Below are 14435 nucleotides of genomic sequence, written 5' to 3' on the forward strand. Positions count from 1 at the left end.
GTTTATGTTGGATTTTATTATTTGAATTTTCATTTATATGTTAGTGCATGCGAGTGTGTGGACAATGGAGATAATTGTTTTGGATTATTGATTTTTTTATGCCAACATTACAACGGCTAGAGGGGGGTTAGCGGTTGGCGGTTGGCGGTTGGCGGTTATATAACGGCTAGCCCCTTAGGTGGTTAACGGAGGCAGTTATTAATTTCCAATAACCGCTTAGGCGATTGCGGTTTTAGCTAATTAATAACCACTAACCGTAATCGTCTTTTTACCCCTAATTTGTAGGTGAGAAGGTTGTGAAAACGCAGCATATATATTTGACCTTTTAAGTTACATAAAAAAAAAAAAATATATATATATATATATATATATATATATATATATTGAAAGGAGAAAGAGACGCTCTCCGTAAAAGTCTTGAAAGATATAGACTAATATAACATACGTATTACTTATAAGTAACTACTAATTAAGTCTACTATACATAATTATATTTATAAAACCAATTTTTTTTATTAATACACATTTATACCTATATATTAATATATTACGAATAAGTTAACGATAAGAGCTCAACTTATACGAGTAGTTTTCACAAATATTAACCGAGTGAAATTAACTGGGTTTATCTAAACCAAACTAAAGCTTGTACGAGAGCGGCCAGCTTGCTTTAACTACCCTAATCACACTAAATATTTTATATATATACTTGTCCAAATATGAACCTCTATATATATATATATATATATATCATTAACATCATCGATCGCAATCAATTATTATATTTGTTAATTTCAATTTAAAATAAATATTTAAAATGAGAAACTGCACAGAAGATATCTATTATCTATAGACAGTGACAAAAACGATTAATTAAATATTAGGTATCTTCTCAGGGCCACTCACTCATATATCAACGTCAAAAACAAGATTGGTGGAGCATACTTTGACTTAATATGTACCTTAATTTATGTATCATTAACATCACGTACGTACGTACAATGTACATGTCATTCATTATATTTGTTAATTTCAATTTAAAATCAATGTTTCAAATTAATTAAAATGAGAAAATGCGCAGAAGATGTCTAGAGATAGACAACCATGAAGAAAAAAACGATTAAATTAAACGAAGTTGGTTTTTTTTTATATAGATGAACGAAGTTGTTAAGTATCTTCTCATGCAGGTCATTCATTCAACGCCAAAAACATGATTGTTGGACGAAGTTGTTGAGTATTTTCCTGGGAGCTAGCAATCTTCACTAACGACAAAAACAAGATTGTTGCGTTGGGCTTATTATAAGTTATAAGAGAAAGAGCTTCCTCTAATACTATGAAATGACTTTGACCAATTAATATATACTAATCTTGGCATATTAGATTTTTTTTTTTTTTTTTTTCTAATTGAATGTGGGAAAAGGATTACAAGATTGTATCTTTCCTGCTTCTTATCCTACTCGAAGAGAGGATAAAAGATCCTATAAGAAAGGAAAGATAAATAAATAAATGGCATCAACTGATAATGATGACTGGATAGTGTGGTGGTCTTGTTTGAGGTTTGGTGGGATCCACCCACTCACATGGTTCTACTAATGTTGGTGATTGTGCACAGTGAAAGGAGCTTTTCCCACTTAAGAATCTGTTACAACTGGATCACTCCAGACAAAGCCTGAAAGGCTGAAACACAGCCCGTTCTCACCAGACGTACACCAGGTATACTAAATACTAAATTATTGGCAATTTGGCATCCCCTCTATTTTAATAAGTCATGGCCAAAGGAGCTGTGGACCATGTCGTTTAATATTGAAAATGGAGTTACATAACTTACATGCTCGGATCGAGTTGTGACCACCGACCACCACCTACCGTTTACACTAGCTATTTCGCCATCTCTTCTTTGCTTTTTCCTTCTGTTTTTTTCTATATAAAGCACATCTTCATCAAGAGACGACTCAAGCTAGACCAGCAAATCCATATTCCTTTTTCTCTCCATCTAGTTCAAGCAAGCAACACACTCAGTTCTCTTAACGCTAAAACTCTCTCGATCTCAATATGATCACAAAGGCACCAGCAGAAGAACACCCGGTGAAGGCCTTTGGCTGGGCTGCTACAGACCAGTCTGGCCATCTCTCTCCGTTCAACTTCTCTCGAAGGTAATTAAAGTCTCCATTTTAATTTATTATCTTGCGTTAATAAATATTTACTATTACAAAATCACTACCAGTACAACTGCGATGACGATGACGATAATATAAATGATTTTTGTATATATATATATATATATATATATGCAGGGCAACAAACGATGATGATGTAAGGTTTAAGGTGTTGTATTGTGGAATCTGTCACAGCGACCTTCACAACTATCAAGAACGATTGGGGCATCTCAACTTACCCTATTGTTCCTGGGTACGCACTTTTCACTTCAATATTCTAAAATCCAGGATCGATTAGATTTGTTTTTCTTTTTTTAAAAAAATAAATAAATAAATAAAATTATGGGCCTTGCCGTAGTTGCATATATTTAAGTGCAGACAATTCATAAAAAAAAAAAATTCTTATTGTAAATGCGACCAATATTCAAGTGTTCATGATTTTGAGATAAATAAACTTATTTTACATTTCTCAATAATTTTAGTTTTAAGAGTCCACTAAAGTACCATTGTCGTCTTTATTATTAAATGGGAACCCAGTACAAACTTATTTAAGAAAAAATTGTATTATTGATCCTTGTAGTTAGTTTAAATTACAAATCGCTATATCTAGTATTAAAATTATTTTGAAAATCTCTTAGTTGACTTAATTTACAAATTTCACATTGAAGTTAAAATTAATTTTATTTATTTAATTTAGTGAACAAAAAATAAAAAAAGTATCTGATGTTCACGGTCAACCTAGTATACAACCGACCCTTTTATGTTGGACGACCCATAATTGCCGGGTCTCTTTATTATGTCCTTATCTTTTTATTTTATTATTGAAATTAAGCGGACATTTTTATTAAAGAAAAATTACGAGTTTCTTTGCATCTCCGTTAATTAGAAAAAGCTTTTGTTAATTAAAATTTTGACTTGCAGGCACGAAATCGTTGGAGAAGTCACAGAAGTGGGGAGCAAGGTGAAGAAAGTTAAAGTGGGAGAGAAAGTGGGTGTTGGATTCATCGTCGGTGCATGCCACTCCTGCGAGAACTGCAACAATGACCTTGAAGTTTATTGTTCAGAAATGTTGTTCACCTACAATTCCGTTTTCCACGACAAAACAATCACATATGGAGGCTACTCAGACACAATGGTAGCTAAAGAGCGCTACATCGTTCGCTTTCCGGAAAACATGCCACTTGACGCCGGAGCTCCACTCCTATGTACTGGAATCACAGTTTACAGTCCCCTAAAATATTTTGGTCTTGTCGAGCCGGGTAAGCATATTGGGATTGTCGGCCTGGGTGGTCTTGGCCATCTCGCTGTTAAATTTGCAAAGGCTTTTGTGGTCAAAGTGACGGTAATTAGCAGCTCCATTACCAAGAAGGACGAAGCCTTGGAACATTTTGGTGCTGACTCATTTTTAATTAGCCGTGACCAAGAACAAATGCAGGTAAATTTCTCATGTTTTGCAATTTCTGTGATTGATGCTATTTCCTGTATGCGTTTCCAAAGATTGGGTTCGTAATTTTGATTACGTATTAAATTCGTGCAGGTTGCCATGAACACAATGGATGGTATCATCGATACGGTATCTGCTGTGCACCCAATTTTGCCATTAATAGGTCTGTTGAAGTCCCATGGAAAATTTGTTATGCTGGGTGCGCCGGACAAGCCGCTCGAGCTACCAGTCTTTCCTCTGCTTTTGGGTAATTTCATATACAAGACAAATGACAAATTTTGTCATCGTTATATATATATTTATGTTAGATTCCTCTTTTATTTTATTGATTTAAAAGTATTTGTGAAAACAGGAAGGAAGATGGTTGTGGGGAGTGCTTTGGGCGGAATGAAGGAGACACAAGAGATGATTGACTTTGCAGCAAAACATAACATCACGGCGGACATTGAGGTTATTTCGATGGAGTACGTGAACACGGAACACGGCAATGGAGCGCCTTGCTAAGGGTGATGTTCGGTACCGATTTGTAATCGATGTTGGAAACACCTTGGCTGCTACCAAGCCTTGAAGACCAAAAAAAAAAAAAAAAAAAAAAAAAAAAAAAAAAAAAATTATCTACTTTTGTACTTTCAATTCGAATAACCTTCAGTAAAATGAAAAGTTGGAACATTCCTACCATTATAAGATTATTTGCGCACCCTTACATGCACATCTTCGCTTAACTCCTTAAATTTTTATTATTTTTCTAATTATTGCCTCAAATTTTTTAAAAAAATCAATTTAATATAGCAAAATTCTAATTAAATAAAAGAGCTTCCATGAGTTAATTGAGTTCCTAGTCGTTTACGGCTATTCAGTCGGTGTGAAAAACAAGGCGGTTACGTACAACAATTGAAAACAACTTTGACTTTTCATACACCCATCAAAAAAAGTGAGAAAAGAAAAGAACACGTGGCGTGGGAGAAGTGCCACATTTCGTCGATCATCCTACATTTCTTCAAGGCTGAAGTGAGAGAAACTGACCGAGAAGCGTTTTGTGCATGGGGCAGAAACTAATTGCGTGTGAGATGGTGCCAACGAGCAGCCGGGAAAAGAGCTGAGACAAGGGTATGCTGTGAGCAGTGATATAAAATATTTTACTTATATCACATCATATCATATAAAAGTAGAACAATTACTCTTGAAGAGTAATTCTAAACGTCATACCCATATCCATTTTGTGTCCCTCTAAAAATGATGTGGCTTTTAAAATCACCATGTGATCAAAATTCAATTTTGATCAATCACAAGCTCAATGGTGATTTTAAAAGCCACCTCATTTTTAAAGGGACACAAGAGGGACATGGGTATAACATGTAGCATTACTCATATTTCAAGTCTTTTAGAACGAATTGTGTTGAGTAATGCTTAATAAACCATACTTTTGAGGAGAAAGAAGCTCTCGTTTTTCCACTGTGGGAGAGAAAGCCGTTCGTTTAAGTTTGTCGCCAGGGGAGGGTGGCTTCACGCCTCCCTCCTCCCGGTAAGCGCTTTCTCTTAGCCCTCTTGGGCTATGGAGTGATTTTGCTCCTCCATAGTGTGTACCAATGGAGATTAGGTTTTCTCCCAGTCATTTGGATTGTGAAGTTTTGTTCCCCCGGTAGTTTCGGTGACGACTATTTTCCCCTAGTCTTTGTTTGGGCTATGGTGGTTGTTGCTTCTTTGTTTTTCTTCTAGTTTATTTCTTTGGATTCAGGCATGAAGACTTAAGTTCAAGCCGACCAATTGGGAGAGAGACCGCTCTGTGCTGTTTAATCGACGGTGGTTCTCTGGCCGGACCTTCGCTTTTTTTTAATTTTTTGAAGCCAGATCTACGCATCCTCGTTGATTTCTGGTAAACAAGCGCTGCCCAGCAGCATTGTCCGTTGTTCTTCGCTCCAGCCGCCGAAAGCAGTGGTCGTGCCAATCGTCGGAGCATGGCGTGTGGCTTTCACGCGCCATGGAGCTTTGTTCCCTGGGCCGCGCGTGTGGGTCACGTTCCAATTTTTCAAGCCATGTACGGTGGTTTTTGGGGTTTAGGACAACCAATCTACTGTTTGGGGGTTGTCAATGGCGGCCCGTGTCCCACACGCGCTGTCGTCTGACAAGGACTGCCTCTGCCTCTCTGCTTCTGACTTGGATTGGGTGTTTCTGTCTGTTGTGTGTGTATTCCTTTTGTGTCTACGGTACAATCTGCCGTTGCAATACCCTTATTTTAATGGGAATATTGGTTGGCTTGTTGCTAGATCGACCCCCTTTTATTTTTGAGAGTAAGCGTTATTGTAAAGGGAGGCTCAAATGTTTATTCTTGTAAGATTTGTGTTCTGCATAGGAAGCTGTTTTTAAGTCAGATCCTTCTGACTTAGAGTTCAAGGGTCTTGTACCTCTTGTCTCAATATGTAAGCCTTTGGACTTTTTCAGTAATATATCGTAGCACATGCTACTTGTTTAAAAAAAAAAAAAAAAAGATGGTGTCGGTCCTTTTTGATATTTGTGTCAAAAACTATTATCTTGTACAGTTACAAACTATAAGTTCGTGTTTATTGTGCATCGCAAAAACTTGTCTTGCAACTGAATGTTTGAATTCGTTTTGCTGTGTGATTTTTTTTTTTAATATATTTAAAATTGTGAATATTGAAAAAATTTATGTTCTGAAATTATGTTTGGATAGTTTAGAATTGGGGTCATATGCGCGAAACGGATACTCGTAGCCAAAGTTATGGCCAAATTACTGCAGCGCACTCGGAAATTGCCCCAATTAGGCCAAATTACGATTTCTTGCCAATTTTGCGCTGATCCGCCTGCTCCAGGTATTTCAACGCCATTATTGTGCAATCTGACAACTCAGCATCATCAGACTCGGATCCTCCTGCATCAGTTTACCATGATGGAACAATCACATATGGAGGCTACTCAGATACGATGGTAGCTAACGAGCGCTACATAGTCCGATTCTCGGATAACATGCCACTTGACGCTGGTGCTCCCCTTCTTTGTGCCGGGATCACAGTGTATAGTCCCCTAAAATATTTTGGTTTAGCCGAGCCGGGTAAGAACATTGGAGTTGTTGGCCTAGGCGGGCTTGGTCACATGGCTGTCAAATTTGCCAAGGCTTTTGGGGCGAAAGTGACGGTAATTAGCACCTCCATTAGCAAGAAGGATGAAGCTTTGAAACATCTTGGTGTTGACTCATTTTTGCTTAGCCATGACCAAGAACAAGTGCAGGTAAATATTAGCTTACATTAGAAGAAATTTCACTTATCACTCTTAATTTTCGTTACTTTTGTAATTATACTCTTTAAATTTTAAAAAGTATCAATTTAATATATCCATCTTTCAATTTTTTTTTTAATCTGTTAGAATTTTCTGTTAAATCTTATCAAAGTTTCTAAAATAATCATTTTTATATATATATATTCAAAGATTCAGATATGGATATTTTCGTAAATTCCGTTAAATGCTAACTCACGTTTAAATACTTACAATTTTTTTTTCCTAAAAAAATAGGGATATTATTGGAATACTGACACCCCTCCATTAGGATTTAACGAAAAATTATAACGGATTGGTGAAATTGAAAAAAAGTGAAAATGAATACATTAAATTGACACTTTTTAAAGTTTATGAATATAATTTAAAAAGTGATGAAAGAACATTAGCGGTGATAAGTATAGTATTGAAGTTTTCCCTTAGTTACTTTATTTTCTCCACATCTCGGTTTTGCTATGTGTTTGATGGATGATCATTGTCCAGGCTGCCCAAGGCACTTTGGATGGTATTATTGACACAGTATCTGCTCCTCACCCTATTTTGCCATTACTGGGTCTATTGAAGTCTCATGGAAAGCTTGTTATGGTGAGTTTACCGGACAAGCCGCTGGAGCTATTTGTCTTTCCTCTAGTTACGGGTAATTTCTCAAAAAAAAAATGACAGATTTTTTCCTTTGTTATATCCACATATATCTTGGTGACCTTCTGCTTTGTTCATTAACAATTATATATGGAGTTAATAAGATTTGTTAAAACAGGAAGGAAGATGGTTACGGGGAGTGGCATAGGAGGAATGAAGGAGACACAAGAGATGATTGACTTTGTGGCAAAACACAACATCACCGCAGACGTTGAGGTTATTTCGATGGAGTATGTCAACACGGCAATGGAGCGTCTTGCTAAGGGTGATGTTAGATACCGATTTGTCATTGACATTGGAAACACCTTGGATGCTACCAAGCCTTGAAGACTCTCTCGTGTCTTGATTTTCCTGTTTTATTCCAATGATTTTATCTAATTGCTTAGCTTTTGCTTGTAATCTCCCTAGTGGAAAATCGTGTCCCTATTATCGTTCAGAGGAAACAATATATCGACAATAATACTCCGTTTGTTTGAACGTAAAAAGTTTTTAAAAAATATTTTCTCTATTTTTGGGTGTTTGGTGCAACAAAAAATGATGAGCAATGTAAATCATTTTTAGTTAGACCGAAAAATCTTCATTAATTTTTGGAAAATGATTTACGATTTTAAAAACCATAAATCGTTTTTTGAATTTAAACTCTTCATTCTTACATACACGTTTGTGGAAATCCGCTACCGCTGGGCATTAGAGTTTGTTGGCATCCCGAATCTACTGCCGAAGGTCCCTAGATTTTGGGATTTCGTCACCAGAATCTGTCCAAATATGCTGGAATCTAACCACTGTCGCCAGATTCCGGCGACCCAAGTTCCGACATACTGGCCGAAATGCGGCATTTTCAACAGGATTCCGATCATTGGTCAGAATCCTGCCTCCTGCCTGCCAAACTCTGGCGAAACGAGCCAAAAATCAGTCGGCCGACGCCGGAATCCACACAATGTTGCCAAATTTTGGCGAAACTGGCGGGAATCCGGCACAGCGGCCAGATTCTGGCCACCATTGCCGAAATCTCGTTGCCAATCGTTTTTTGCCATAGGTGATTTTTTTGTACGAACCAAACGCCCTAAAAATATTTTTAAGAGAATTATTTTTTCTAAAAAATGATTTATCTAAAAAGATTTTACAACGAAAAACATTTTACATCAAAACAAACAAAGTAATAACTAATACGGTATGGATATTACAAGCATTATCAGATAATGTTTAAACATTAAACATTTATCAGACATTGAAACATACATATAGTCTGATAATGTTTTTTAAAATTAATATATAATATATATGTATGGTTTTATGTTGGAAATGGCAGTGTACCACCCTGTAAATAACCAAGGGCGCTACTTTCCTTTCTCTTTTAATTCTTATTTCACCTTACAAACAACTTTCACTTGTCTATAACCTTAACTTTGAATTCCTAGCTTGTTGCCTCTTCTAATCGTACTGCTTGGCGCCATTCAGCTAGCATTCACGGGGTGTACATGTGAATTGATCAGGCCTGAAACTCTTTTACAAAAATGCCTTTAATTTCTTGGAGGAATATATATAATTTCCTAAACAAATTTTTCTTTCTTTAATTGATAATTGTTGTTGATGCTAATTTTTTACCTGGTGACGTGGCATGATCAGAGGCGTCCCTTCTTCCATGTGCTAGCCTGCAAAACAAGAAAGACCCGCCGGGGGTTGGCCGGCGAAGCCTCCTCCGACGATTAAATCAGTCCAGTGTTTAAAGAAGAGGGAAAAGGAGAGAGTGAGAGAGGAGTCCCAGAGGATGAAAAAAATCCCCCCGTCAAGTAGTCCTTATAGCCCTTTTATATCCCTGCATGCTAAATGTCCGTTTTACCCTTGTCAAACACACTGCCCAATAGGGACGTCTGATATCTTCTCTGACTTGATTTGACTGGTCTCATAAATATTGGAGGCTTCTTGCAACCAAGGCTCACATCCGGGGACTAATCCATCCCGGGGGCCGAAATCCCACTCTGGGGCAGACCTGGCCCCACTCCAAGGTGGAGACAAATATTTCCCTAACAATTGTAAAAGAATAAAAACACCAAAGTGGCCACGAGACGCACACATAATCACTTTTTCATCCATTTTAATGATTCTTGCTGATGCATATGGAGTGGCTTTTTTGTAAAGGAGTAGTAGTTTGAGGTACTCAAATGCCACTTAACTTGAATAAAAATGAATTTTCCATCTATAAATAGCCAACTCAATGACAGAACTTGTAATTTACAATTCTTCGATCTTCTGCTCTCTTTTTCAAAAGCCTTCTATATATCTTACATAAATTTCGTGTCTCTTGGCTTCTGCTTTTTTGCTGAAATAAAATTCAGATTTTGAAAGGTGTCTTTAGTCTTCGGCCATTAACTCTACCACAGTGGGTGGAAAAACTGAGAGCAGTTGTCGCTCTCCAGTATGAGGTGTGGACAAATTTGAATGGCCTCCAGCCACATACTCCCTGACAATGGAGTACTTCAAGCTGTTAGTTAATGACCTAGTGAGACATTGACTTAAACTAAGTCAGTCTCTCCTTTTAGCTGTATTGATGCCTAGTGCGGCATGTTTCAGTGATTTGTACATAGTGATTGTATTTATCCTTGAGTGATGATATAGAAGTTCTGGTTAATTTTATTGATATATTTATAAGGTTAATTTATAAATAAAAATTTATTTCAGGATTTCCGCTGTATTGATCTATTCAAGATATAAATTTAGCGTCTCGAGGTTAATTGAGAAAAATTATCCACTTTTTCCCTTAAATTTTGGGCAGAGTGTTACAACTCACACGGAAAAACCAACAGTCATAAGCTTAGGAACACAAAAATTTTGTTTTAAAAAAAATAAATAAATAAAAATTGCATTATCTTATTTCACCTTACAAACAACTTACACTTTGTCTATAACCTTAACTTGAATTTCTAGCGTGTTGCCTCTTCTAATCATACTGCTTGGCGTCATTCAGCCTCCTTTGGCTCAATAAGTAAATATCAATTTAAAAATAGTGTACATGTTAATTGAGGCCATAAAGTTATAAACTGATGAAAAATGGTCATGCATGTCTGCGTCACGCGACCCCTTTGATATTTTTCTTCTTCAAATAGCCCTGTTTTTAGAGTAATTCTATTATGATGTAGGACAACCCGAGGAGGTGCCTCGGCAGGTTGACGATGTCGTCTCAAATATTTTTGGATCGGCAATTAGCTCATCTCAGAGGACTGTCTCGACAAAGAACATAGACCCATCTCAGTAAAGGATAGCAGAAGACAGCTATGGACAGCGGGTGAAGCGAAGATCTTAGAGGATTGCATGCCGATATCAGAGAGGATTTTATTGTCTTTTCTTACTTTTCCTTTTATTGTTATTTTATTTCAATATCGTATTTTTCCTAAATTGAGTTTCCTTATCAACCAAGTATCTCCTTGGATTAAGGAATATTTGATGACACCCAATATTTCCTTATTATCATTGTTTTCCTTTACAAGCCGTTAGGGCTTCACTATAAACAGGGATATTATGTAATGAGACAGATAACTTGATTATTATTGAATGAAAGTGTTCCATTTATTCCTATCAACGTGTTAGTTGATTGTTCGTGTCATGAACACAGCTTCTCATTCACCCTTATCCACTTGCGCAACGTCATATTAGTATATTAAACAAATGTCCATAAAAAAAAAATGATGTGATTTTTAAAATCATCATTTGATCAAAATTATCATTTGATCAATTACACGCCCAATAGTAATTTTAAAAGTCACCTCATTTTTTTTTTTGACACTTAATGTACTAATAAAATTACTCATATTTTTATGATGGAAACACAATAATTGCACCTATTTCAACTGAAAACAAATTACCCTTATAATAATTAAAAAAACAAATCTTTAAAATTTTAAAAAGAAAAAAAAAAATTAAGGAATTAGACGTGATTCGGCCACTCTTCTAATTTGGATTTTGGGGTATGGCTGAACCACCCCCACAATCTTTGAGAATAGTTCGACCACCCTTTAATGTTTTTTTTTAGAATAAAAAATAAAAAATTAGAGTAGTTTATTTTTATTTTTTTAATGATTTTTAAATTATTTTAGAAATAAAAACAATAAACTGGTCATGTGACACACACATGATCACTTTCTCATCTATTTTAATTATTCTTGCTAATGGAGTGGCTTTTTTTTTTGTTTGTAAAGGAGTAGTAGTTGAAGGTATCAAAATCCTAAGATTTTGCTAAGATTTAGGTGTTTGTCAGAATTTGACAGAATTTTTAAAAATACTCATGCATGAATTTTTGAAAATTTTTATAATTTTTTTAAAAAAATAAACACATGGGTGTTTTAAGAATTTTGAGGGGAGTTAACGGAAAATTCTAACGAATGGTTGAGTTGAAAAAAATTAAAAGATTGATATCCTAAATTGATACTTTTTAAAATTTAAACACATTTTTTCAAAAGTGATAAAAGATCGAGAGTTAAAAATGAAGTTTTTCCTAAAATATAAAATAGGTTATAACCCAGGGCACACCAATTCACCATAATCGGAGAAAACGGCATAGTAACGGGCCTTAGGAGCTGTCGTTTCAGAGTCTTATAGGGTGGTATGCATATATAGTGGCCGGCCTTGTGGTAGATCATAAATCCAAACACAAGCCCAGGCCGAGGCCACAATCAATTGGCGGAAGGAAAAGTAGTGTACGTGCTATAATGTGAGAAGCCACAATCCAGGAACCAGGAACTGGTAAATGGCGTAGTCCGCAAGATATATTCGAGCCGCCACTCTCAATCGAGTCAATCTCAGTAGCTCACTCAATACGTCAGGCCAGCCCTGTTTGAACTTGGGTCTACAATTCCGAGCACCGTTAGCTCACTGAATACGTCAGGCCATGAACAATATTAATTATTAAACAAACCCCCCCCTCCCACACACACACACAACCAATATGTATATATATATATATCACATGCTCATTATATCATATATCCCTCTTTCAACGTACTCTTTTCTTGTATAAACTGCCACTTTTTTGTTACCATAATTTTTTCGTAGTTGCTTAATTTCTGAGTGTGGAAAGAGATGGCGAAATCACCAGAGCAAGAGCACCCGAAGAAGGCCTTCGGATGGGCAGCCAGGGACACTTCGGGGGTCCTCTCGCCCTTCAAATTCTCCAGAAGGTACTCTTTCTCATTACTTGATTCATTTTTCCACAAATGCATGCTTAACAACATTTCTTGGTTAAATTGTGATAAAAATGGTATATAACATATATGTCCGCAGAGCAACGGGAGACGAGGACGTAACGTTCAGAGTTCTTTATTGTGGGATATGCCACTCGGACCTTCACATGATCAAGAACCATTGGGGCACGTCCATCTACCCACTTGTCCCTGGGTATGTTTCTTAGGAATTTCTCGATATTCTTCTCAAATAATGAATGCAGAGAAAGCTTATATATCAAAAACTAGCAAAAAACAATCAAAAGCTCCATAACACTAGAATTTCGACCTGCAGGCACGAATTCGTTGGGGAAGTAACAGAAGTGGGGACCAAGGTAAAGAAAGTTAAAGTTGGAGACAAAGTGGGCGTGGGAGCTGTGGTCGGTGCATGCCATTCCTGTGAGAACTGTAAGAATGACCTTGAAGTTTATTGTCCTGAAATGATTCTTACCTACAGTTCCTTTTACTCTGATGGAACAATCACATATGGAGGCTACTCAGACACAATGGTAGCTAACGAGCGCTACATTATTCACTTCCCGGAAAACATGCCACTTGGCGCCGGCGCTCCACTTCTTTGTGCTGGAATCACAGTTTACAGTCCCTTGAAATATTTTGGTTTCGCCGAGCCGGGCAAGCATATTGGAGTTGTTGGCCTAGGTGGGCTTGGTCATCTGGCTGTTAAATTTGCAAAGGCTTTTGGGGCGAAAGTTACGGTTATTAGCACCTCCATTAGCAAGAAGGATGAAGCTTTGGAACATCTTGGTGCTGACTCATTTTTGCTTAGCAGTGACCAAGAACAAGTCCAGGTAAATATTAGCTTTCATTTTTGCTTAGCAGTTACTTGTACTTTTTGATAGATTGTGTGTGTAATATTGGATATATACAAATTAAATTTAAGCAGGCTGCCAAGAATACAATGGATGGTATCCTCGATACTGTATCTGCCGTGCACCCCATTTTGCCATTACTTGATCTATTGAAGTCCCATGGAAAGCTTGTTTTGCTGGGTGGACCAGAAAAGCCGCTTGAACTACCCGTCTTTCCTTTGCTTAGGGGTAATTATATATATATATATATATATATATATATATATATATATATATATATATATTGGTATATATCATTTTTTATTCATTCATAGTTATAGAGTTAATAAGAGTTGTTTAAACAGGAAGGAAGATGGTTGCGGGAAGTGCCGCTGGAGGAATGAAGGAGATACAAGAAATGGTAGACTTTGCAGCGAAACATAACATTACGGCGGAAACAGAGATTATTCCAATGGAGTACGTGAACACGGCAATGGAGCGCCTTGCTAAGGGTGATGTTAGATACCGATTTGTCATTGACATCGGAAACACCTTGGCCTCTACCAAACCCTAAAGTTCTTAGTTTTCTTGTATTTTTTCCAATAATTTTGTTTACCAAACTGCTTATATATTCTCGTATCTCTATCGGAACCTTGTTCTTTTTATCAGATGATAGTCAGTAATAAATTAATGGTTGTAGTCATCATTTCAAACAACTCTTACAATTCTATTATTAAAGTCGTTACAATTAAATGAAGATGAAACGAGTGGATGTGGAATTGCCACACTTTTTCTTTGTTTTTCTGTCATTCCAATTAGAAAGTTTTATTTTTCTCTTTCTTACGTACGTTATAGGCATTATTGGTCATCATTTTCTTTATCCCGG

The 14435-nt window shown here is 36.5% G+C and overlaps 2 protein-coding genes and 1 pseudogene across 2 annotated transcripts; all 3 read left to right on the forward strand.

Moving 5' to 3' along the window:
• The first annotated feature begins 1895 nt into the window (after positions 1 to 1895).
• On the forward strand, positions 1896 to 4303 carry LOC133851086 (probable mannitol dehydrogenase; annotated as a pseudogene).
• A 1385-nt stretch (positions 4304 to 5688) lies between these two features.
• LOC133852701 (probable mannitol dehydrogenase) lies at positions 5689 to 7885 on the forward strand. The gene is made up of 5 exons (XM_062289458.1): positions 5689 to 5771; positions 5951 to 5983; positions 6489 to 6843; positions 7372 to 7525; positions 7646 to 7885. Exons 1-5 carry the CDS (start codon positions 5689 to 5691, stop codon positions 7852 to 7854), a joined length of 834 nt encoding a protein of 277 aa, XP_062145442.1. The 3' UTR covers positions 7855 to 7885.
• Positions 7886 to 12496: 4611 nt separating this feature from the next.
• On the forward strand, positions 12497 to 14200 carry LOC133851089 (8-hydroxygeraniol dehydrogenase-like). The gene is made up of 5 exons (XM_062287391.1): positions 12497 to 12698; positions 12802 to 12915; positions 13036 to 13549; positions 13645 to 13798; positions 13915 to 14200. Exons 1-5 carry the CDS (start codon positions 12601 to 12603, stop codon positions 14121 to 14123), a joined length of 1089 nt encoding a protein of 362 aa, XP_062143375.1. The 5' UTR covers positions 12497 to 12600; the 3' UTR covers positions 14124 to 14200.
• Positions 14201 to 14435: the final 235 nt, after the last annotated feature.

This window comes from Alnus glutinosa, chromosome 12, assembly GCF_958979055.1.
Source record: "Alnus glutinosa chromosome 12, dhAlnGlut1.1, whole genome shotgun sequence".
Taxonomy (NCBI): Eukaryota; Viridiplantae; Streptophyta; class Magnoliopsida; order Fagales; family Betulaceae; genus Alnus; species Alnus glutinosa.

What these genes read in the sequence shown, in the direction of transcription:
- LOC133852701 (XM_062289458.1), top strand. Translation starts at nt 5,689, where the DNA reads ATGGCGGCCCGTGTCCCACACGCGCTGTCGTCTGACAAGGACTGCCTC. An exon ending in AGTCAGATCCTTCTGACTTA is followed by an intron (nt 5,984 to 6,488) that starts GAGTTCAAGGGT and finishes CTCGGATCCTCC; the next exon opens with TGCATCAGTTTACCATGATG. An exon ending in ATGACCAAGAACAAGTGCAG is followed by an intron (nt 6,844 to 7,371) that starts GTAAATATTAGC and finishes ATCATTGTCCAG; the next exon opens with GCTGCCCAAGGCACTTTGGA.
- LOC133851089 (XM_062287391.1), top strand. Translation starts at nt 12,601, where the DNA reads ATGGCGAAATCACCAGAGCAAGAGCACCCGAAGAAGGCCTTCGGATGG. An exon ending in CCCTTCAAATTCTCCAGAAG is followed by an intron (nt 12,699 to 12,801) that starts GTACTCTTTCTC and finishes ATATGTCCGCAG; the next exon opens with AGCAACGGGAGACGAGGACG. An exon ending in CGTCTTTCCTTTGCTTAGGG is followed by an intron (nt 13,799 to 13,914) that starts GTAATTATATAT and finishes TTGTTTAAACAG; the next exon opens with GAAGGAAGATGGTTGCGGGA.